Genomic DNA, 24,108 nt, shown 5'->3' on the forward strand with positions numbered 1-24,108 from the left:
ACGTCCTAGGGTGGGGATGTCATCGTGGGAAGGACATCCTAGGATGGGGATGTCATCGTGGGAAGGACGTCTTAGGATGATGATGTCATATGGGAAGGATGTCCTAGGATGGTGCTGTCATCGTGGAAAGGATGTCCTAGGGTGGTGATGTCATTGTGGGAAGGATATCCTAGGATGGGGATGTCATCATGGGAAGGATGTCCTAGGATGGGGATGTCATAGTGGAAGGATGTCCTAGGATGGGGATGTCATAGTGGAAGGATGTCCTAGGGTGCTGATGTCATAGTGGAAGGATGTCCTAGGATGGGGATGTCATAGTGGAAGGATGTCCTAGGATGGGGATGTCACAGTGGGAAGGATGTCCTAGGATGGGGATGTCACAGTGGGAAGGATTTCCTAGGCTGGCGATGTCATCGTGGGAAAGATGTCCTAGGATGAAAATGTCATTGTTGGAAGGATGTATTAGGAGGGGAATGTCATCGTGGAAGGATGTCCTAGGATGGGGATGTCATAGTGGAAGGATGTCCTAGGATGGGGATGTCATAGTGGGAAGGATGTCCTAGGATGGGGATGTCATAGTGGGAAGGATGTCCTAGGATGGGGATATCATAGTGGGAAGGATGTCCTAGGATGGTGATGTCATAGTGAAGGATGTCCTAGGATGGGGATGTCATAGTGGGAAGGATGTCCTAGGATGGGGATGTCATAGTGGAAGGATGTCCTAGGATGGGGATATCATAGTGGGAAGGATGTGCTAGGATGGGGATGTCATCGTGGAAGGATGTCCTAGGATTGGGATGTCATAGTGCAAGGATGTCCTAGGGTGGTGATGTCATAGTGGAAGGATGTCCTAGGATGGGGATGTCATAGTGGAAGGATGTCCTAGGGTGGTGATGTCATCGTGGGAAGGACGTCCTAGGATGGGGATGTCATCGTAGGAAGGATGTCCTAGGATGGGGATGTCTTCGTGGGAAGGATGTCTTAGGGTGGGGAAGTCATCATGGGAAAGATGTACTAGCATAGGGATTCATCGTGGGAAGGATGTAATAGGATGGGGATGTCATCGTGGGAAGGATGTACTAGGATGCTGCTGTCATAGTAGGAAGGATGTCCTAGGATGGGGATGTCATCGTGGGAAGGATGTCCTAGGATGGGGATGTCATCGTGGGAAGGATGTCCTAGGATGGGGATGTCATAGTGGAAGGATGTCCTAGGGTGGTGATGTCATCGTGGGAAAGATGTCCTAGGATGGGGATGTCATCATGGGAAAGATGTACTAGCATAGGGATTCATCGTGGGAAGGATGTAATAGGATGGGGATGTCATCGTGGGAAGGATGTACTAGGATGCTGCTGTCATAGTAGGAAGGATGTCCTAGGATGATGATGTCATCGTGGGAATGATGTCCTAGGATGGGGATGTCATCGTGGGAAGGATGTCCTAGGATGGTGCTGTCACAGTGGGAAGGAAGTCCTAGGATGGGGATGTAACCGTGGGAAGGATGTACTAGAATGGTTATGTCATCATGAGAAAAATGTCCTAGGATGGGTATGTCACAGTGGGAAGGATGTCCTAGGATGGGGATGTCACAGTGGGAAGGATGTCCTAGGATGGGGATGTCATAGTGGGAAGGATGTCCTAGGATGGGGATGTCACAGTGGGAAGGATGTCCTAGGGTGGTGATGTCATTGTGGAAGGATGTCCTAGGATGGGGATGTCATAGTGGAAGGATGTATTAGGATAGGAATGTCATCGTGGAAGGATGTCCTAGGATGGGGATATCATAGTGGAAGGATGTCCTAGGATGGGGATGTCATCGTGGGAAGGATGTCCTAGGATGGGGATGTGATCGTGGGAAGGATGTCCTAGGATGGGGATGTCATCGTGGGAAGGATGTCCTAAGATGAAGATGTCATCGTGGGAAGGATGTCCTAGGATGATGATGTCATCTTAGGAAGGATATCCTAAAATGGGGATGTCATAGTGCAAAGGATGTCCTAGGATGGGGATACCATAGTGGGAAGGAAGTCCTAGGATGGTGATGTCATAGTGGAAGGATGTCCTAGGATGGTGCTGTCATCGTGGGAAGGATGTCCTAGGATGGGGATGTCATCGTGGGAAAGATGTACTAGGATAGGGATTCATCGTGGGAAGGATGTACTAGGATGGGGATGTCATCGTGGGAAGGATGTCCTAGGATGATGATGTCATCGTGGGAATGATGTCCTAGGATGGGGATGTCATCGTGGGAAGGATGTCCTAGGATGATGATGTCATGGTGGGAAGGATGTCCGAGGATGGGGATGTCATCGCCGGAAGGATGTCCTAGGATGATGATGTCATAGTGTGAAGGATGTCCTAGGATAGGGATGTCATAGTGGGAAGGATGTCCTAGGATGGGGATGTCATCATGGGAAAGATGTACTATGATGGGGATGTCATCGTGGGAAGGATGTACTAGGATGAGGATGTCATCGTGGGAAGGATGTCCTAGGATGATGATGTCATAGTGGGAAGTATGTCCTAGGATGGGGATGTCATCCTGGGAAGGATGTCCTAGGATGGGGATGTCATAGTGGGAAGGATGTCCTAGGGTGGTGATGTCATAGTGGAAGGATGTCCTAGGATAGGGATGTCATCATTGGAAGGATGGCCTAGGATAGTGCTGTCTTCGTGGGAAGGATGTCCTAGGATGGGGATATCCTAGTGGGAAGGATGTCCTAGGATGGGGATGTCATAGTGGGAAGGACGTCCTAGGATGGGGATGTCATAGTGGGAAAGATGTCCTAGGATGGTGGTGTCATAGTGGGAAGGATGTCCTAGGATGGGGATGTCATAGTGGGAAGGATGTCCTAGGATGGGGATGTAACCGTGGGAAGGATGTACTAGGATGGTTATGTCATCGGGGGAAAAATGTCCTAGGATGGGGATGTCATAGTGGAAGGATGTCCTTGGATGGTGCTGTCTTCGTGGGAAGGATGTTCTAGGATGGAGATATCCTAGTGGGAAGGATGTCCTAGGATGGGGATGTCTTTGTGGGAAGGACGTCCTAGGATGATGATGTCATATTGGGAAGACGTCCTAGGATGGGGATGTCATCGTGGGAAGGACGTCCTAGGATGGGGATGTCATCGTGGGAAGGACATTTTACGATGGTGATGTCACCGTGGGAAGGACGTCCTAGGATGGGGATGTCACAGTGGGAAGGATGTCCTAGGGTGGTGATGTCACAGTGGGAAGGATGCCCTAGGATGGGGATGTCACAGTGGGAAGGATGTCCTAGGATGGGGATGTCATCGTGGGAAAGATGTCCTAGGATGGTGGTGTCATCGTGGGAAGGATGTCCTAGGGTGGTGATGTCACCGTGGGAAGGATGTCCTAGGGTGGGGATGTCACCGTGGGAAGGATGTCCTAGGGTGGGGATGTCATCGTGGGAAGGATGTCCTAGGATGGTGGTGTCACAGTGGGAAGGATGTCCTAGGGTGGTGATGTCACCGTGGGAAGGATGTCCTAAGGTGGGGATGTCACCGTGGGAAGGATGTCCTAGGGTGGGGATGTCATCGTGGGAAGGATGTCCTAGGATGGGGATGTCATCGTGGGAAGGATGTCCTAGGGTGGGGATGTCACCGTGGGAAGGATGTCCCAGGGTGGGGATGTCATCGTGGGAAGGATGTACTAGGGTGGGGATGTCATCGTGGGAAGGATGTCCCAGGATGCGGATGTCATCGTGGGAAGGATGTCCTAGGATGGGGATGTCATCGTGGGAAGGATGTCCTAGGATGATGATGTCATCGTGGGAAGGATATCCTAGGATGGTGATGTCATCGTGGAAAGGATGTCCTAGGATGGGGATCTCATAGTGGGAAGGATGTCCTAGGATGGGGATGTCATGGTGGGAAGGATGTCCTAGGATGGGGATGTCATGGTGGGAAGGATGTCCTTGGGTGGTGATGTCATCGTGGGAAGGATATCCTAGGATGGTGATGTCATCGTGGGAAGGATGTCCTAGGATGGGGATCTCATAGTGGGAAGGATGTCCTAGGATGGGGATGTCACAGTGGGAAGGATGTCCTAGGGTGGTGATGTCATCATGGGAAAGATGTCCTAGGTTGGGGATGTCATCATGGGAAAGATGTACTAGGATGAGGATGTCATCGTGGGAAGGATGTACTAGGATGGGGATGTCATCGTGGGAAGGATGTACTAGGATGGGGATGTCATCGTGGGAAGGATGTCCTAGGGTGGGGATGTCACAGTGGGAAGGATGTCCTAGGATGGGGATGTCACCATGGGAAGGATGTCCTAGGGTGGGGATGTCACCGTGGGAAGGATGTCCTAGGGTGCGGATGTCACCGTGGGAACGATGTCCTAGGGTGCGGATGTCACCGTGGGAAGGATGTCCTAGGGTGGGGATGTCACAGTGTGAAGGATATCCCAGGATGGGGATGTCACCGTGGGAAGGATGTCCTAGGATGGGGATGTCACTGTGGGAAGGATGTCCTTGGGTGGTGATGTCATCGTGGGAAGGATGTCCTAGGATGGGGATGTCACCATGGGAAGGATGTCCTAGGATGGGGATGTCATCGTGGAAGGATGTCCTAGGATGGGGATTTCATAATGGAAGGATGTCCTAGGATGGGGATGTCATCGTGTGAAGGATGTCCTAGGATGGGGATGTCATAGTGGAAGGATGTCCTAGGATGGTGCTGTCATAGTGGGAAGGACATCCTAGGATGGGGATGTCATCGTGGGAAGGACGTCCTAGGATGGGGATGTCTTCGTGGGAAGGATGTCCTAGGGTGGGGAAGTCATAGTGGGAAGGATGTCCTAGGATGGTGATGTCATCGTGGGAAGGATGTCCTAGGATGGTGATGTCACAGTGGGAAGGATGTTCTAGGATGGGGATGTCACAGTGGGAAGGATGTCCTAGGATGGTGATGTCATCCTGGGAAGGATGTCCTAGGATGGGGATGTCATAGTGGGAAGGATGTCCTAGGATGGTGATGTCATCCTGGGAAGGATGTCCTAGGATGGGATGTCATCGTGCGAAGGATGTCCTAGGATGGGGATGTCTTCGTGGGAAGGATGTCCTAGGATGGGATGTCATAGTGGGAAGGATGTCCTAGGATGGGATGTCATATTGGGAAGGATGTCCTAGGATGGGATGTCATAGTGGGAAGGATGTCCTAGGATGAGGATGTCGTAGTGGGAAGGATGTCCTAGGATGGTGATGTCGTAGAGGGAAGGACGTCCTAGGGTGGGGATGTCGTAGTGGGAAGGACGTCCTAGGATGGTGATGTCATCGTGGGAAGGATGTCCTAGGGTGGGGATGTCACAGTGGGAAGGATGTCCTAGGATGGGGATGTCACCATGGGAAGGATGTCCTAGGGTGGGGATGTCACCGTGGGAAGGATGTCCTAGGGTGCGGATGTCACCGTGGGAACGATGTCCTAGGGTGCGGATGTCACCGTGGGAAGGATGTCCTAGGGTGGGGATGTCACAGTGTGAAGGATATCCCAGGATGGGGATGTCACCGTGGGAAGGATGTCCTAGGATGGGGATGTCACTGTGGGAAGGATGTCCTTGGGTGGTGATGTCATCGTGGGAAGGATGTCCTAGGATGGGGATGTCACCATGGGAAGGATGTCCTAGGATGGGGATGTCATCGTGGAAGGATGTCCTAGGATGGGGATTTCATAATGGAAGGATGTCCTAGGATGGGGATGTCATCGTGTGAAGGATGTCCTAGGATGGGGATGTCATAGTGGAAGGATGTCCTAGGATGGGGATGTCATAGTTGGAAGGACGTCCTAGGATGGTGCTGTCATAGTGGGAAGGACGTCCTAGGATGGGGATGTCATCGTGGGAAGGATGTCCTAGGATGGGGATGTCTTCGTGGGAAGGATGTCCTAGGGTGGGGAAGTCATAGTGGGAAGGATGTCCTAGGATGGTGATGTCATTGTGGGAAGGATGTCCTAGGATGGTGATGTCACAGTGGGAAAGATGTTCTAGGATGGGGATGTCACAGTGGGAAGGATGTCCTAGGATGGTGATGTCATCCTGGGAAGGATGTCCTAGGATGGGGATGTCATAGTGGGAAGGATGTCCTAGGATGGTGATGTCATCCTGGGAAGGATGTCCTAGGATGGGATGTCATCGTGCGAAGGATGTCCTAGGATGGGGATGTCTTCGTGGGAAGGATGTCCTAGGATGGGATGTCATAGTGGGAAGGATGTCCTAGGATGGGATGTCATATTGGGAAGGATGTCCTAGGATGGGATGTCATAGTGGGAAGGATGTCCTAGGATGAGGATGTCGTAGTGGGAAGGATGTCCTAGGATGGTGATGTCATAGAGGGAAGGACGTCCTAGGGTGGGGATGTCGTAGTGGGAAGGACGTCCTAGGATGGTGATGTCATCGTGGGAAGGATGTCCTAGGGTGGGGATGTCACAGTGGGAAGGATGTCCTAGGATGGTGATGTCATCCTGGGAAGGATGTCCTAGGATGGGGATGTCATAGTGGGAAGGATGTCCTAGGATGGTGATGTCATCCTGGGAAGGATGTCCTAGGATGGGATGTCATCGTGCGAAGGATGTCCTAGGATGGGGATGTCTTCGTGGGAAGGATGTCCTAGGATGAGGATGTCGTAGTGGGAAGGATGTCCTAGGATGGGATGTCGTAGTGGGAAGGATGTCCTAGGATGGGATGTCATAGTGGGAAGGATGTCCTAGGATGAGGATGTCGTAGTGGGAAGGATGTCCTAGGATGGTGATGTCGTAGAGGGAAGGACGTCCTAGGGTGGGGATGTCGTAGTGGGAAGGACGTCCTAGGATGGTGATGTCATCGTGGGAAGGATGTCCTAGGGTGGGGATGTCACAGTGGGAAGGATGTCCTAGGATGAGGATGTCGTAGTGGGAAGGATGTCCTAGGATGGTGATGTCATAGAGGGAAGGATGTCCTAGGATGGGGATGTCATCGTGGGAAGGATGTCCTAGGGTGGGGATGTCGTAGTGTGAAGGACGTCCTAGGATGGTGATGTCATCGTGGGAAGGATGTCCTAGGGTGGGGATGTCACAGTGGGAAGGATGTCCTAGGATGGAGATGTCACAGTGGGAAGGATGTCCTAGGATGGTGGTGTCATAGTGGGAAGGATGTCCTAGGATGGGGATGTCATAGTGGGAAGGACGTCCTAGGATGGTGATGTCATCGTGGGAAGGATGTCCTAGGGTGGGGATGTCATAGTGGGAAGGATGTTCTAGGATGGGGATGTCACAGTGGGAAGGATGTCCTAGGGTAGTGATGTCATCGTGGGAAAGATGTCCTAGGATGGGGAATTCATCGTGGGAAGGATGTCCTAGGATGGTGCTGTCATAGTGAAGGTTTGATAGTGTCACAGTGAGGAGGATGCTTTCTCAAGGAGGACAACGTCAGTTAGGATGGTGACGTCACAGTGCTGGTGAGGTTGTCACAGGTGGCCCTATGGGTCTTCTGGTGCTGCAAAGCTGAAGTCACTGCTGTGGGTGGCTCTTCCCACTCACCGTGGGTGGCTGCTGTCCTGGCATTGCTTCCTGTCATTCGCGGGTGACACGGGGCCCTGTTCACTGGCCCAGGGGTCTTCCTCTGGGATGACCAGCCCTGGTCCTGAGGACCGGCTCACTGGGTGGCCTTTTCCGTTGGAGGGTCAGAACTCAGCCAGAGGAGCAAGGCCCAGCTGGAGCGTCTGCACCTCAGTGCAGAGAACCCAGGGCTGTGCCCACTCCTTGCAGGCTTCCGCGGCACCTTCCCATGCCAGCGTGTGAGCCAGGGCAACTCCATGCCCAGTGGGCGCCAAGCAGCTGACCCTGGGCCTGTCCAGAAGCTGCACTGGGCCTGGGGCTGACTGAGAGAGGAGGGTGCTGCTGGCTCACTGTGCAGCTTTGCACAAGTTACCTGACCTCTCTGGTCATTCTGAACATTTCATAACAGGGAGGAGCTCATGACGCCAGAGGAGGCACCCAGACGCAGATATCACGGGAACAGAGCTGTGAAGCTCCCTGTGCAGAGGACTGTCATTTATTTCAAGTGACATGGGTCCAGCACTTCCTTGGCCTCTTGCAGCAGGCCCAGGCAGACACACGGGCACCTGGCACAGAGCACTCTGGGCTGCACGGACGGCAGCTCAGGCCCCAGAGGGCAGGGCCACCCCTGGCCTCCATGGACAGCCTTTGAGGGAGAGGAGGTGGGTCTGGGAGGCCCCGGGGCCAAGCCCTCCCTCCCCCACTGTCACAGGATGTCCCAGCTCAGATGGCCTGGTCCTGCCTCCGCCGCAGGCTGACCACACGCGCGGCCACCATGAAAGCCACCCCAGTGAACAGCTCCGAGACGAAGCTGATCCAGCCCAGGGCCAGCGACCAGCCGAAGCGGATGTCCACCTGGTCCAGGAGCGCCCGCTCCCCCAGCAGACACAGCGCCTCGCGGAAGGCAGCGGCCGAGTAGGCGATGTAGACACTGATGCCAGTGAGCGTCACCATGGCTGCAGGGGCAAGGAGAGTAGGTCAGAGCTCCCGGTGCCTCCTGCCCTTCTCCCGCTCCCGCTCCTCCCCTTCCTCCTCCTGCCCTTCTCCTGCTCCTGCTCCTCCCCTTCCTCATCCTGCCCCTCCTCCTGCTCCTGCTCCTCTCCTTCCTCCTCCCTGCTCCTCCTCCTGCTCCTGCTTCTCCCCTTCCTCATCCTGCCCCTCCTCCCCTTCCTCCTCCTGCCCTTTCTCCTGCTCCTGCTCCTCCCCTTCCTCCTCCTCCCCTCCTCCTGCTCCTCCTCCTCCCCTTCCTCCTCCTGCCCCTCCTACTGCTTCTGCTCCTCTTCTTCCTCATCCTGCCCCTCCTACTGCTCCTCCCCTCCTCCTCCTGCCCTCCTCCTGCTCCTGCTCCTCCCCTTCCTCCTCCTGCCCCTCCTCCTGCACCTCCTCCTCCTGCTCCTGCTCCTCCTCTTCCTCCTCCTGCCCCTCCTCCTGCTCCTTCTTCTCCTGCTCCTTCTCCTCCCCTTCCTCCTCCTGCCCCTCCTCCTGCTCCTGCTCCTCCCATTCCTCCTCCTGCCCCTCCTCCTACTCCCGCTTCTCCCCTTTCTCCTTCTGCCCCTCCTCCTGCTCCTCATCCTCCCCTTCCTCCTCCTGCCCCTCCTCCTGCTCCTGCTCCTCCTTCCCCTGCCCCTTCCCTCATGCTCCTTCTCCTGCTCCCGCTGTTCCTGCTCCTCCTCCTGCTCCTCCTGCTCTTCCTCCTCCATCTCCTACTCCTACTCCTCCTCCTCCTACTCCTGCTCCTCCTCCCCCTGCTCCTCCTCCCCCTGCTCCTTCCCCCATCCTCCTTCTCCTGCTCCCACTGTTTCTGCTCCTCCTCCTCCTCCTGCTCCTCCTCCTGCTCCTTCCCCATCCTCCTTCTCCTGCTCCTGCTGTTCCTGCTTCTCCTCCTCTTACTATTACTCCTCCTCCATTTCCTCCTCCTCCTCCTCCTCCTACTCCTATTCCTTTCCTCCATCTCCTACTCCTCCTCCTCCTACTCCTCCTACTACTACTCCTGCTCCTCCTCCTGCTCCTCCTACTCCTCCTCCTCCTCGGCTCCTCCTCCTGCTCATCCTCCTGCTCCTCCTTCTGCTCTTCTTCTGCTCCTTCTTCTGCTCCTCCTCCTGCTCCTCCTTCTGCTCCTCCTGCTCCTCCTTCTGCTCCTCCTGCTCCCACTGTTCCTGCTCCTGCTGTTCCTGCCTGCCACAGTCCGGCTGCAGCAAAATAACCGGGGGTGACGAACAACTTGTGTACATTGATACAGCAGGAGTGGGAGCCGTTTATTGTAGGACAGGAGGGGTATATATACATTCCACACATCTTATCTTAGATACAGCAGTCAACCAATAAGAAATCTCCACACTTAATGGCTCGCTGGCGTTACTTCACAAACCACTCCCTCTGGCAAAATGCCAGGCGCCATCCTGACTTGTTTACAGACCCTAACATCTGCCTCCTCCTCCTCTCTGCTCCTCCTCCTATTCCTTCTACTCCTTCTACCCCTCCTCCTCCTGCTCCTCCTCCTGCTCCTGCTGCTCCTCCTCCTGCTCCTGCTCCTGCTCCTGGTCCTCATCCTCCTCCTCCCACTGTTCCTGCTCCTGCTGTTCCTGCCTCCTCCTCTCTGCTCCTCCTCCTGTTCCTCCTGCTCCTTCTGCTCCTCCTCCTGCTCCTCCTCCTCCTGCTCCTCCTCCTCTTCCCGCTGCTCCTCCTCCTGCTCCTGCTCCTGCTCCTGCTCCTCATCCTCCTCCTCCCACTGTTCCTGCCTCCTCCTCTCTGCTCCTCCTCCTGTTCCTCCTGCTCCTTCTGCTCCTCCTCCTGCTCCTCCTCCTCCTCCTGCTGCTCCTCCTCCTGTTCCTCCTGCTCCTTCTACCCCTCCTCCTCCTGCTCCTCCTCTCTGCTCCTCCTCCTGTGCCTTCTAATCCTTCTACCCCTTCTCCTCCTGCTCCTCCTTTCTGCTCCTTCCCCTGCTGCTCCTCCTCCCCCTCCCCACCCTCCCCACCCTCTCCCCTCTGTCCTCCCCTCCTCCTCCCCCCCACCCCACCCCGCTGTGGGTCTCCCCAGCGCTCTGTCTCACTCCCTCCCACCCACTCCAGAGCTGGCTGGGCTCTCCCTCTGCCTACCCCTACCTCCCTCCCTGTCCCAGCTCACACCTCTATTCCTGTTCCTGCCCCCACATCCCAGTCACAGTTGTGTCTTGCTCTCCTGTGTGTTGTCACCCACAGTGCCTGTCCTCCTGTGGGCTGTGAGTCCCATCTCATTTCCCCAGACCTAGAAGGGTGCCACAGATGAGACTAGGGCAGTGCAGTCCACACAGCAGCCTGGCCCCGTGTGGCTCTCACATCTAAGTTCAGTTTCATCAACTGCCAGTCTCTCCTTGGCACTGGCCACTCGAGCCTGTCTCCCGGCGCCCTGGCCGCACAGCACAGTGTGCACTGAAGAATTTACCGTCACAGAGAGGTCTGCGGGAAAGGTCTGCAGGTGGTGATGGTTTTGAGAGTCACCACTGGGTGAACTATTAGTACTAACATCAATGTCAACTCCATTAAGAGCGGGGGATGGAGGTCAGCGCCTGCACTACTGTCCACCCTCAGACTGTCTCCCTCCTGGGGTCCCAAGTGGCCTCAGCTCTCTCTTCCTCTTTTAATGAGGAAGCTCTCCAAGCACAGGGCACAGGGAGCCACGGGGTGGCTTGCGGTGGCCTGATCCAGTTTCTAAGCCCTCCCTTCAGCCAAACAAACAGAATCAACCCGGCCGAGACTGGTTTTTCCTTTGTTTAGTTTTTCTGAGTCTTTCTAGGCACATAGAAATTATTTGTAAGCACCACTGTGGACTCTTGTGATGGAGGCACACTGGCATGGGCTGGCCAAGTTGTCTGCCACCCATGTCACCTCCCGCACTTGACCCTTTCTTGTGGTGACAACTTTCAAAATCTGCCCTCTTGGCAAGTTTCAAGTACACAAGGGGCTGTTATTAATGGCAGTCACCAGGACACACAGCAGGTCTGGAACTCATTCCTCCCAACTTTGACTGACACCTCTTTGGCCCCACCCATAGCCCCCTCTCTATGACCTTGGCTTGTTGAGACCAGGTCTGAGCAAGGTCATGTGGCATTTGTCCTTCTGAGCCAGTGGGGCCTCTTTCTAATCCATCCACCTGGCTCTCCAGGATGGCTGGAGCCAGGGCCCTTCCCAGGCCACAGCCTGAAAGCGCGGAGCTGGCAGGGCCAGGCAAAGGCACCACAGGGCTCTGTTGGAACTGCGGAGCAGTCCCCAGAAGCTGTCCCCACCGCTGCTTCTTTCCGGGAGTCGGGCCCTGGGTCCTGGCTGGAAACCCCTGATGCCTTCAACTGACAAGCTGCTGAGAGTCCCTGCCCAGCACCCGCCGCCCGCAGGGTGGACACCTACCTCCAAAGAGGAAGAGGGTCCCAGTGAGCAGCAGGAGGAGGTAGGCTTGGAGGAGGAAGCTCAGAAACCCCGTCATCCCCCCGAAAACCATCAGGATCAGGCTGAGCGGCAGCAGAATCACAAACGTCCCGTGCATAGCTTCAGGAGAGAGACAGGGGACACGGGCAGCAGAGGTCACTAACATGCCCCGTCCCCCCCCCCCGCCCACAGCTACTGAGCACCCACCACGGCCGCACCCGAAGCTGGGGAAATGACCACCACTGCTTCTGATGACAATGACTCGTGGCAGTGCTGCGTCTTGCGCGGTGTGTGCCCGGAGCCCCGCCATCCGCCCTGGGAACCCGGAGGTGCTGTTATAGGACTCCTCACTTATCCCCGGTGCCCACTCAGGAGCGGAGAAACCAAGATCCTGCCCTGCGGCCACACGCCAGCGAGTGGAGTCCAGCCGTGAGCAGACTCTACACACCAGAGTCGAGAGCCGGTGACCAACAGGGCTGCCCAGTAGCAAGGAGGCAGGCAACAGCGCCCCCGGCGGTCGCTGAGGGCAGCACGCGGCGGAGCGAGGAGCGGGTGCGGAGCGGGTGCGGAGCGGGGGGCAGGGTGGGACCAGGCGCCCAGGAGACCAGGGGGCGAGGGGCGGAGCCTGCAGGAGGCGGGGCCGTGGGCGGGGCCATCCCGCAGGGGCCTCGGCCCTTCTCTCCCAGGGAGCCAGAGTCATCACCGTTTGGGGCAGAGGACAGCGCGGTCCATCTTTTGCGGAGGCTTCTGCAGGACTGCCCTGGGTGCTGGTTGGAACTGACACCGCCCAGCTCCCAGGAAGGTCTTGAAAGGTCTTTGCAGATGCTTAAAGTTCAGGAGCGCAAGATGAGATTGTCCTGGATTCGAAGGTCCTGCGTCGCAGCAGTGTCTCCTTGAAGAAAGACTGAAGACGCGGAGGAGGAGGAGGGACAAGAGGGCGGAGGCCGAGCCTGGAGGAGCCCAAAGCTAGCTTCGTCCTAGGCCATGGACTCTGTGGTGGCCCAAGGACACTAAGGCAAAGGACAAGGCAGGAAGTGGAGTGGCCCTTGGTTGGGGGAGCGGTGTTGGACATCCTTCTTCACAACCAGACCCAGCGGCTGGAGCCAGGGTCAGCAGCAGGGGCTCAGCCCACAGCCAAGGAAGGAGTCCTGCCACAGGCAGATAGTCACACATGTGGCCTGGGACCCCTCCCAACGGTGGCCGTATGAGGCTCTAGGGCCCCCACGCTGTAATCCAGCCAGCGGGTTGGAGCTGGGCCTGGGGCCACTGGAGGAGCCGTCAGGGTGGAGCCGGAGATAGAATCCCCCCAGTTTGGGACAGCAAGAGGACAGCAAGGTCAGCTGGCCAGACACAGGCTGCCACAGGGTTCTGCCGGCAAGACGCCATCGCCAGAGGCGGCCCCTGGACCTCGACCTACAGGATGTGAGCCACAATAAGCTTCTTCATTAAAACCTACTGGACAGGAGGGTTGTCCTGGGCAACAGAAAACGCACTGACCCGTCCACAGTAATAAAGATGGTGAAGATGGCCGTCCAGCCTCCTCCACACCGCTCTGTCTTCAGGTCCCAAAGAGCCACCAGCCTTGGCAGGCGGAGAAAACCAGGCTAAACTCCCTCCCGGGACCACCAGAGATGGCAGAACTGTCACCGTGGCCTGGACAGCGTGGCTGCCGTCCTGTCCAGGGAAGAACCAGCGGCTCAGTGCAGCTGCTGGAGTGTGACCCTGGCCCCGCAAGCTCAGGCTCCTGCACGGCTCCGTCCGCAGCTGAGAGACGGGATCATTTCTCATGTAGAAATTAACGAGGCCCCCGGAGTCCCCAGACACCCCGCGAGCCAACTTGACCCACACATTCAATTACATGTCTGGGTATGAACAGCTCCCAGGGGAGGGTTGTACAGTCTCCTGCAGAAATCTGGTCGAGCTCTGTGTGCATATGTGTGGAGTCATACTCTTTATTTTGTTTGTCTTTCTTTTTTTTCCAGAATCGCAGTCGTGGAACATGAATATTGATTCCAAGTTTTGTTCTACTGCGAACTGCACCCGTCTCCAACCACATCTCGGAATGTGCTTAGAGTGTGGATGTGGCAGAGTGATAGATTTCTGGGAACTGGGATATTTGGATGGTGCTGGGATATCATTGTGGGGTTGGAGTGAGGGTGATCAGTCAAAAGACCACTTAATAGGGCCTACAAGCTGTGTGACTGTGGACGAACGACTAGACCACTCTGCGCCTCATGGGTAGATGAGAACTCCTGCCTGCCGACTGCTGAGGACGGATTAAATCCAGCAGACACACAGAGCTGAGCACACAACAACGCATAAGTCACGGAGAGTTGCTCCCTTGTGGCTATGTAGACAGAGCACCCACAGGGCTTATCACCCAAACCAAACACTCTGAGAGCCAAATAATCATCGGCAGTCACTAAGCCATCTACCATGACCGCAGCATGCATCAGGAGCAGTCAGGGCCAACCAGGACAGCGGGTCAGGCCTGTGTCCACCCCTGTGTTTAGCAAACACCCAACACCTGCCGCCTACAAGCGCCAAGCCCCGGCAGTTTCTAGCCGCGGCCGAGGCAGGTTATGACCCAAGTTTGCAACCCTGTCTCCAGGCTCCCAGGGATGGGGACGGGGTCAAAGACCCCCTCCCGCGCAGCGCTGCCAGCCAAGCCCAGGTGCCGGGTGGCCCGGGGACCCACAGGAAGCACGGAAACCTCTGAACTCCTAGGAAGACAGGGATTCTGTAACCTGGGGCTGAGCCCAGGCCCGCCTCCCGCTTGGGGACAAGCTTGTCGTGACCTCCCAGGATGGGGAAGGGAAGAGCCCCAGGCCTGGGAGGGCTCTGGGCCCATAGCCAGCCGCCCGCAGGGTCCTAGGTGTGACCTCCAAGAGCTGCACCACCTGACAAGGTCATGGGGCATGACCCAGGGAGGCCAGGCAAGGTTATCTCACAGGCAAACCAAGGCCTGCGCCTCTCAGAGGCCAAAGCCCCTCCCCAGCACAGGGGCTGGCTGCCTGGTCCTGCTGGGTCTCCCTCCCTACAGGCAGGCTGTTTGTCCCCACTCCTGACCCTGCCCAGTCAGACCAAACCCTGCTTCCGTGGACCCTCCCAAAACCACCCATCAAGTCCCTGGTCCTGTTGGTCCCTCTAAAAGCCTGTGTCTGGGGCGCCCAGAGTCCTCGTGGTGCGTGTCGACCTGGTTGCAATGAGCAGTGAGCCACTTGTCCAGCTACACATGGTCCCTGGTGGTCGGAGGCTGAGGGCACCAGCAGTGGCCAAGGGCTGTCCCAGGCACTGGGAGGGGAGGGTGCGATGGACTCAGGCAGGGCAGGAGGAACCGAAGGCCAGAGAGACCCAGAGCTTTCTTCCCCGTGGTTCATTTCCTGGGGAGCCGACAAGGTGCACAGACTGCAAACTGGAAAGGTTCAAGAGCTGAGCCAGAAGACCGGGCAGAGATGACACAGGACAGGGACAGCAGTGGACTCCAGTCTCGTGCCATTCCCTGTTGGTGGTCTTGGGAGGAAAGCGTCCCGGACCTGAGACCAGCAGACACACCTCCTCACCACGGGGCCTTGGGGACAGGGGGCCTGGCAGGGGCTTATTCTTTGATAATGAGGCCGCCACTATAAACTGGGCCGCTAACAGGCAACGGGAACTTACTCCCGAACAGTCCCAGAGGCCCGAATTCTGAAACCAAGGTGTCCCAGGACCGAGTCCCATCAAAGCCTTCAGGGAACGCCTCCCCTGCCTCTTCCACTTTCCTGTGGCTTCAGGGACCCTGGACCCGCCTGGGCCTGTGGCCACACCACTGAGTCTCCCCTTCCTCTTGTCTCCTCTCCGTATAAGGACCCTTGTCGTTGGATTTAGGGCCCGCCCAGAGCATCCAAGATGATCTCGTCTCCAGATCCTCAGTGCGTCTGCAGAGCGCTTCTTCCAAATAAGGTTCTGGGGCTGAGGACGTGGGCACCATGTCCCGCCCCACTGTCTTGTGTGGTATACAGCAGGAGCCTCATAAGCGGCACAAGGAGGAGATCAAGAGATGACAGCTGTGGTTATTATACAGGACTGATAACATGAAATGCCGACATCATCAAGGTCAACGTGGAGGCCCAAGTGAGGGCATCTTTTCAGTTCAAAAACATCTGCTGCATAAGTCAGGGGCAAGCCACCGGCAAAGAACAGAGAAACGAGGCGCCCCTGCCAGGGGACATGTTGGTTCCCTGTGACCAAAACACCTACAAGAACAACTGGGGTGGGGGGGAGGTTTATTTTGGCTCCATTTCAGAGATTTCGTCCATGGTCCTCCGGCTCCAGTGCTGGCCCAAGGTGAGGCAGATGGCCATGGCGGAAGGTCGTGGTGGGGGAGGATGCTCAGCTCCAGGCAGAACCAGAGCCATCCAAGCCCTGGCAGAAGAGAGGCTCCAGAACCAGCCGCCAAAGGCCTCCACGTGTCACCGCGACTCGGGGACTCCAGGGAGGTTCAGAAACACGTGGTCCTCTGGCGCCGGGAGGGGCGTGGCTTTTTAAATGTTGGTAAATAGTTGCCCCTGAGTCTGCCTTGAGGACAAGGCTGTCCTTCACTGCCTTCTTGGTCGCCGTGATGCTCCGTGATGCTCCATGACATGGAAAGAGCAGGAGTCGGCAAAGCCCCGCATTCGAATCCTGACTCCGCCTCCCACTGAGCACAGCACCATCTCTGCAAAGCCCGGTTTCCTCACCTGTGGACTGGACGCTGGACGCTGGGCTGGCGGAGCTGCACCGAGGACAAGCGAGCGATCCTTCCTTCCCGCTCATCCTGCGACTCCACCAGGAACAAGCCTTAATTCCCATCCACAGACTGAGACCCCAGGAACCCAGGCCACCTGCCCACGTGCTGTGAAGGGCCCTCTGAAATCCACGGCGAAGCGGGTCGGCAGAGAGGGTCGTGGGGCTGCAGAGAGGGGCACTCAGCCAAGCAGGGGGTGGGGGCGAGGAAAGAGGGGAAGCGTCCCGGCTGAGACCCGAGGTAAGGGCAGTGAACTGGGCTGAGGGGTGGACGGGTGGGCACAGAAGAGGACACACTGCCACCGTCCAGGAGCGGGAGGCACCGGGAGCAACGTGACCTCAGCTCCTGTGGCTGGAGGGGAGAAGCCCGGCGCCGGCAGCCCTCTGGGGGGCTTTTACCCCAATGTGAAACCTTCCTAGAGAAACTTCAGACAGACCCAGTGGACCAGCACCAGCTCCACCCCTCCCTCCCCTGACAGAGCGGCCTCGGAGGACCGCTTGCTTCTGTGTTCTGTTTTCTGTACATCGACATGTTTTCCTAATTCTACGCCCACGCTCCCTCGGTCATGCTTTAATTTAACTGAAAACAGGAAAGTTGGCCCTCCTGTGCCTCGGTCATAATTGATAGTATTTTTTTTTTGTCTTAATGGCACACAAAATAAAGGGGCATCATAAAGTTTTGTTAAATACCATAGAAAAGTTATATAACATGGCTTCCTCGAGGAGGGATAATAAATGCCTACAATCTCTGTAACTTGGTCGCTTTATTCCACATCTTGGTGTTCTACCCTGTTAGCCTTGTCTTACTGGCTGTATAATATTTCTTAAAATGATTACACACACACACACACACACACACACACACACGCACGTCATCCAGGGACACCAAGGCTGTATCTTAATGTTTCTTACATGGCACAGTAACTTCTCAGGAGTCTCGCGTGGAAAACACTAGAAGTAGAATTATATAAAATAATTCTTGGTCTTAGTTTTCAACAGGTACTCCAGACAGCCAGCCTGAAGAGCAGGCCTCTGGCCCCGGGACCTGCCCCCCTCCCTCCGCCCCCCTCCCTCCGCCCTTCCCGCCTGCAGCCCAGCTGTGTGTAACTCACATTCCCTCCGGCCCAGACAGCCTCTTACCTCCGCACGACATGTCCCCGTCCCTTGTCTGTTTCTGTCCCCCACCACTTCCACTCTGGAGCTGCGCCCGGCACTGCGGGAGGGCTGATTTCAATTTTCCATGCTACTGCATCAGCCCAGCACCCGCAAGACTAGAAACCCAGACTGGTGATTCCTAACTTCCTGCTCAGAGGCCAGCCTGGCCAGCCTGCTGACCGGGTCCAGCTTCAGCCACGGCGCGCTGTGCTGGGCCGAGCGTTTGACCCCTCTGGTCCAGTCCAGCCAGCCTGGTCATCCTCCTGGGTTCCCGGGAGAGGCAGCTGAGGAGGACCTGGAAAGACCAGGGCGCCCCTGAGAAGCACTTGGGCCCCACTCTCCAGGAATGCCGGCCTCCTGGGGGTTCCTGCAACCCACCGGCTCCGCCCTGCCTCCGCCCTGCCTCCAGGATGCCCCTGCCAGCCATCTTTGTAACGCCCATCTCTGCTCCCAGTGGGAAGGAGGCCTTGTGAGGTAGGTACCCAGAATAAGGCAGGCACGAAGCTCCTCTTCGGGGCTGCCAAGGCCTCCGATCTTAATGTACACAGAGCACACGGAGAGGAAACTCAGCGTAGCATTGCTCTCACAAGGTAGAAGCAAACAGTGTTCGAAGCCCAGATCTGCCAGTAGCTATGCAAACTTAGGTAACTGATTAACTGATCTGTGCCTCGGTTTCCTCACCAGCAAAGTCGAGGATGATAAGGGTACTGCCTGTTGAGAAGACATGTGAGAGAGCTCAGAGCCATGTTTGACAAACAGCCACAGATCCCCTGTTCTGTTCAGCCAGCCAGCCCAGTGCTGGGGGGTGGAGGGGGCTAAATAACTCAGTAAATAAATGAGTCTGGTGGGTCTGTGATCGCTAGCTCCGTTTTACAGATGAAAACCTTGAGGTTCAGAGAGGTAACATGATTCCAAGCAGAAAGAGGCAATAATTGAGCTCCTACTGTGCGCATCCTGGGGTGCTTTGCATGTGTGATCGCATTTCTTCCCAGAAAAACCTGTTTATGGAACCAGCTGACCCATAAGAAGTCACACGGCTGGCTGAGTGGAGGGCAGGGGACCCCAGGCAGGGGACCCCAGGCCCCATCCCTCATCAGCTATAGGCTGGTCCATCCCTGTGGTTACGGCCACAGGTGGGCACGGCCTCAGCCTGGCCAATCAGCACACCCCATCCTCTTGGCCTCAGTGATTGGCTCAGACCAGGCATGTGACCCGACCCGGTCCAATGAAAGGCTGGCTGGAAGTGTGCCAAGTTGCTGAGAGGTGGACGAGCTCTTCCTGCTGGGGCTGAAGAGAGCCAGCCCACAGAGGCAAGGGGAGAAGGGTTGGATGGTGGTGGGCTCAGCCTTTCCCTTGCCTGGGCTCCTAGCTCCTCTTCTTTAAACCAGTGACCTTGAGTTTCCGTCCCCCGCGACCACGAGCTGGCTGGGGAGCCTGGCTCTTCTCCAGCTGAGCTGGAAGACCTCCCAGCCACCCCAGATCCTCTGGTCCCTGGCCAAGGAGCCAAACCCATGGCTCCCCAGAGCTCTCCGGAACCCTGAGCAAGGGGGATTCTACTGGCAGGGAACTGTCCCTTGGAAACCCCGCTCTGCCACCTGACTGAGCTCGCTGAGCAGGTGGGGCGCACTGTCCGTGACCCTGATGTTCCTGCTCAGCTTCCGCACCACCAGGTCAGCAGAGTCGGGGGGCCGGGCGTCTGCCCAGCAGCTCTCTGTCGGCCTGCTTGGGTTCTGGGAGGAAGGAGATCAAGGTTTGTCCCATGCACCCCGCACCAGGATTGCCCAGGAGCTGACTCGGAGCACCGTGACGCTCATCAGCACTTGGCCTCTCTGGCCCCCGCAGCAGCTCCTTGAGGGAGAGAAGAGCCTTTACGTAATGAAAGAACTTGGACCAAACTCAAACGCATCGAGGGAAGAAGAGATTCCGGGGGAAAAGCTCTCTCTGGGGGTGATTTTCAATGAACTTGCAGTCTGAAGGGGCAGCTTGCCCTCCTTCTTGGAGGAGACGCGGCAATAACGGCAGCGCTGCCCGTGGCCACGTACGGAGGCCGCGCACTGCCCTGGTCTTTAAAGGTGGTCTCCAGCTCCGTCCTCACGGAAGCCTCAGGAGGGAGATGGACACTTGCCTTCATTTTGCCCGTGAGGGAGCTGGGGCTCAGGGGTGTCGGAACATTCAAGGCCAGATGGCTAGCTGGTGGTGACGCCCAGATGATGAGACCTACATCTGGGGCGAATGGACATGGGGCCTCTCCATGTGACTGCTGCCTGTGTCTCAGAATCCTGGAATGAGCAGGCGTGTTGCATTTCCAGGTTTGCAAAGGAAGCCAGCCCCGTGCCAAGGACAGCCAGCCATGCCACCTACCCCTCCCTGGGACATGGTGGCTTCATGACAGCACCCACCTGCCAGAGGGTCAGCACTCCATGGTGTAACTGCAGCTAAGAAGAGAGAACTGACCCCTACTGAGCTCTTGGCCTGTGTCCGTCCCCTCACTCCTTCGTGTGACCTGGAGCTCCCAGTGCCACCCCAGCACCACCCAAGGTCCTGGTGACGTTCACCTTTTCATGCATTTCGTTCTTTATGGAATGCTGACCACACCCCTCAGGGTTTTGATGGCTCATTATGATCAAGATGGAAAATGAGGCTCAGAGAGGTTATGAAGACACCGATTTCAGGACCAGTGAGGCTCCTGTGAGGCTCTGAGCCGGATGAACCCTCATCTCCCTGACCTCAAACACAGGAATTCTTGATGATGCTAGAAACCTTGCCCCGAGAACACCCAGAGTCCCACCCCATGCACCTGGACTGCAAGAGGAGTGCACGGTGTCCCCACCTGTCCTCCGTCTTCCCCAGCCCAGGCTCCGGGAGGTGTCCCCTCCAAGGGGCCTTACCCAGAGGGGTGCTGGGGGTCACACAGATCTCACAAGAGCAGTTCTGGGAACTTTTTAGCCAGGTGCTGCTGTGTTGCAGCCTGAAATTTGCCACAGTCATTGGCAAATGCTGCGATCCAGGGGCTTCTCAAAGATTATTATTTCCCAGAGAGCCAGGTGTTAAATAGTTCTTTTGCGTGTTCGGCAAACTCAGGAGCACACTCTGCCAGGTCCCGGGTTAAGTATCAAGAGTGCACAACTAGACTTGATCCTTGACCTCAGGGGTCCATGGTCTACTGAGGGAGGCCGATTTTAACTGAAAAATGCCACACACTGTGCTATGGGTAGGAGTTAGCCAACCCAGGCTGGCAGGGCGGGAGCAGAGAGACTCCGGGTGCAGGGGACGATGCCTTCCAAGTTTTGTGACAGGGAAGAGTGGCACGCTCCAGGAAGTGGCCCAAGGCCACTGTGGCTGAAGAGGGGCACTGCCCGGCTTCTTCATTCTGAGTCCCACCCTGGAGCCTCCGTAGCTGTACCTGAGGCTCTCCGCACTGTTCAGGGTCTGGGGATCCCTGTTCTCCTTTCCTCCTCAGGTGCTCTCTAGGCCGCCTCCCTTGGCCTCCATTCCTCACTGGAACTGTGAGGAGCTAGTGACATCACAGGCGGGTGCAGGAACCAGAGAGAGACAGAGGGAAAGTCCTGAAGCGCCTGCTGGTCCCAAGCCTCCTTCATGGAGCGGAGCTCGCTCTCCTCCTTCTTTGCCAGTCTTGCCCCCTACTGAGCGCCATGCATGGGCTTCGCACTGGAGAGCTGCCACCAAAGGCAGACAGGATGGCCCGGGGAGGGCTGCTGCTGACTCCTCATCATGTGCTGAGCACCCCACCACGGCCAGGCCAGCCCCGGCTCCGGGATAAGAACTCTCCGTCCACGTTCAGCTCGCAGGCTGGTTTAGGTGCCTGCTTGGGCTTCCTATGCCCTTCATGCTGCTCGTCATTCCAAAAGAAAACTACATTGCCACCTCTCTTCCCAGCTAGTCCTGAGCGCCTGTAGCACATGGACTGAATCTTAACCCTCCACCAGCAAGGGGCTAGGCACACAGAATCCACCAGTCGGTGATGGACTGAACCCTAACCACACGTTGCAGACAGAGCGGCAGAGTCCAGCTTCCTGGTCTTAACCTACTCCCTTCTCAAGCCACCCCAGCTGCCCGCTCTGCAGAGTCCCACTGTGTGCAGAAAAGCTCCAGAACTGAGCTTGGGCAGGGGCTGCTGTTGGATGGGGATCCCACCTCCCCTCCCCGCTGTACTCACTGAGAAGTTGCTTGCTGGAGTCGCTGACTGTCACATTCTCCTGCCAGAAGGGGTTCATCAGCGGGGTGCACGAGCTCTGCACTGGATGGGACAGAGGAATCAGTGACCAAGCTGAGCATCCCAGGGCTTGGTCCCTGCCGTCGCCCTGGATGCTCCCCCAGGAGGGCAGGAGGAGGGCTGGGCAGCTCCAGCAAGAATTTCGAGCCCGAGCCCTTTGCCCACCTTCCCCGGCTCCCCTAGACCTGGCCTCCGGGGGTTGGGGCTGCAGGAGGGGTTCGCGCTCAACCACAGATCCCAGTGAGCAGGGGCCCTCGACCACCGCCCTGTCCCTGGTGCGCCTTACCCCGGCAAGTCCGCCAGAGCCCGGAGTGCGAGCTCAGAGACTCGGGCCGGCTGCGGTTGGCTGTCCCCAGCGGGTCCTGGGCGCCAGGGCCGCTTCTCTCCAGCCGCGCGGTGTCAATGATGTACCAGAAGTCGGTGCCGATGGCGGCCGCCAGCAGCACGAAGCTGAGCGCCCCGGTGAGCGCCGCTGAGCCGGCCAGCGCGCCCAGGCGCACCCGCATCGCCAGCTCCGACCCCACCGCGTCCCTGCGGCCCCTCTGCGCGGCCAGCGCCGGCCGCGAGCTCCCGGCTCCAGCCCACCCTCCCCGCCGGACCTGGACCCGAGCCCGACCGCGACCCGGACCCCGCTCTGCGCCCCCAAACCCTCACCTGCCGCCAGCTCACACCTGCTCCGCCCTCGGACCCCGCTCCCAGCCCCCAGGCGCCCCCTCGCCGGGCTCAGACCCCGGCCCCTGCTCCGCGGGCTCGTCCCTCCCCACCTCCACCTGCCGGCCTCCGCGCTCCGGTCTCGGATCCCAGCGCCTCACTTTCCCCGGCCCCGCGCCCTCCGCTCCGCCAGCCCCCAGCGCCCCACTCCGCCCGCCCCGGCCTCCCGTCCCCGCCGCGCTCCCCGCTTCCCACCCTGTACTCCAGGGAGTTTCCCCGCCCGCCCGCTCGCAGCTCTGCCTCCGCCTGAGGACGGGAGGCCACGCAGCCTGGACGTGGGCGGTGCCCGCAGGCACCACGGGGATCGTGGGGGGGAGCGGGAAGGGGCGCTGGGCCCCAGGGTGCCGCCAGGGTCTGCAGACGCACTGCAAGGGCGCCCCCCTCCAGCTCCAACTACCCTGCTTCAAAACCCACCTGGAGCGTCTCTCCGGGCTGCTAAGAGGGAAAGGCAGGTTCCTGTTTCATAAAAGTTCAATGAAGCAACAGGGTAGCGCTGATTCTCTACATCTGTCATCTCTGCCGCCAAAGTCTCTTCATTATCATAGCCACCACCACCATCTCCACCACCACCACGACCACCACCATCACCATCACTAACCATCACCACCACCATCTCCACCACCACCAGGACCATCACGAACCATCACCACCACCACCACCACCACCACCACCATGACCACCATCACTAACCATCACCACCACCATGACCACCACCACCATGACCACCATCACTAACCATCACCACCACCATCACCACCACCACCATGACCACCATCACTAACCATCACCACCACCATGACCACCACCATCTCCATCACCACCACCACTACCATCACTAACCATCACCATCACCACCACCATGACCACCATCACTAACCATCACCACCACCACGACCACCACCACCATCACTAACCATCACCACCACCATCTCCATCACCACCACCACCATCACTAACCATCACCATCACCACCACCATGACCACCATCACTAACCACCACCACCACCATCTCCATCACCACCACCACCACCATCACTAACCATCACCACCACCATGACCACCATCACCACCACCATGACCACCACCATCATCACTAAAACATCACCACCACAACCACCACCACCACCATCACTAACCACCACCACCACCATCTCCATCACCACCACCACCATCACTAACCATCACCACCACAGGACACCTCCACCATCCCGGCTCCCACTGTCCCAGCCCTCACTGTCCCCCATCATCACCCTCTCCTTCAGTGCCACCATGGCCATTCTCTTCGTATCAA

General features: G+C 57.4%; 1 protein-coding gene across 1 annotated transcript; it reads right to left on the reverse strand.

Annotated features, from left to right (window-relative positions):
* Positions 1-8,036: 8,036 nt before the first annotated feature.
* Positions 8,037-22,664, reverse strand: Tmem114 (transmembrane protein 114). Its single transcript, XM_005327161.3, has 4 exons — positions 22,393-22,664; positions 22,050-22,130; positions 11,936-12,073; positions 8,037-8,512 (listed from the first exon to the last, which is right to left on the reverse strand). Exons 1-4 carry the CDS (start codon positions 22,610-22,612, stop codon positions 8,280-8,282), a joined length of 672 nt encoding a protein of 223 aa, XP_005327218.1. The 5' UTR covers positions 22,613-22,664; the 3' UTR covers positions 8,037-8,279.
* Between the last annotated feature and the right edge of the window lie 1,444 nt (positions 22,665-24,108).

The sequence above is a fragment of the Ictidomys tridecemlineatus genome, chromosome 10 (assembly GCF_052094955.1).
Source record: "Ictidomys tridecemlineatus isolate mIctTri1 chromosome 10, mIctTri1.hap1, whole genome shotgun sequence".
Taxonomy (NCBI): domain Eukaryota; kingdom Metazoa; phylum Chordata; class Mammalia; order Rodentia; family Sciuridae; genus Ictidomys; species Ictidomys tridecemlineatus.

What these genes read in the sequence shown, in the direction of transcription:
- Tmem114 (XM_005327161.3), bottom strand. Translation starts at nt 22,612, where the DNA reads ATGCGGGTGCGCCTGGGCGCGCTGGCCGGCTCAGCGGCGCTCACCGGG. An exon ending in GCTCTGGCGGACTTGCCGGG is followed by an intron (nt 22,131 to 22,392) that starts GTAAGGCGCACC and finishes TGTCCCATCCAG; the next exon opens with TGCAGAGCTCGTGCACCCCG. An exon ending in CTCCAGCAAGCAACTTCTCA is followed by an intron (nt 12,074 to 22,049) that starts GTGAGTACAGCG and finishes TCTCTCCTGAAG; the next exon opens with CTATGCACGGGACGTTTGTG.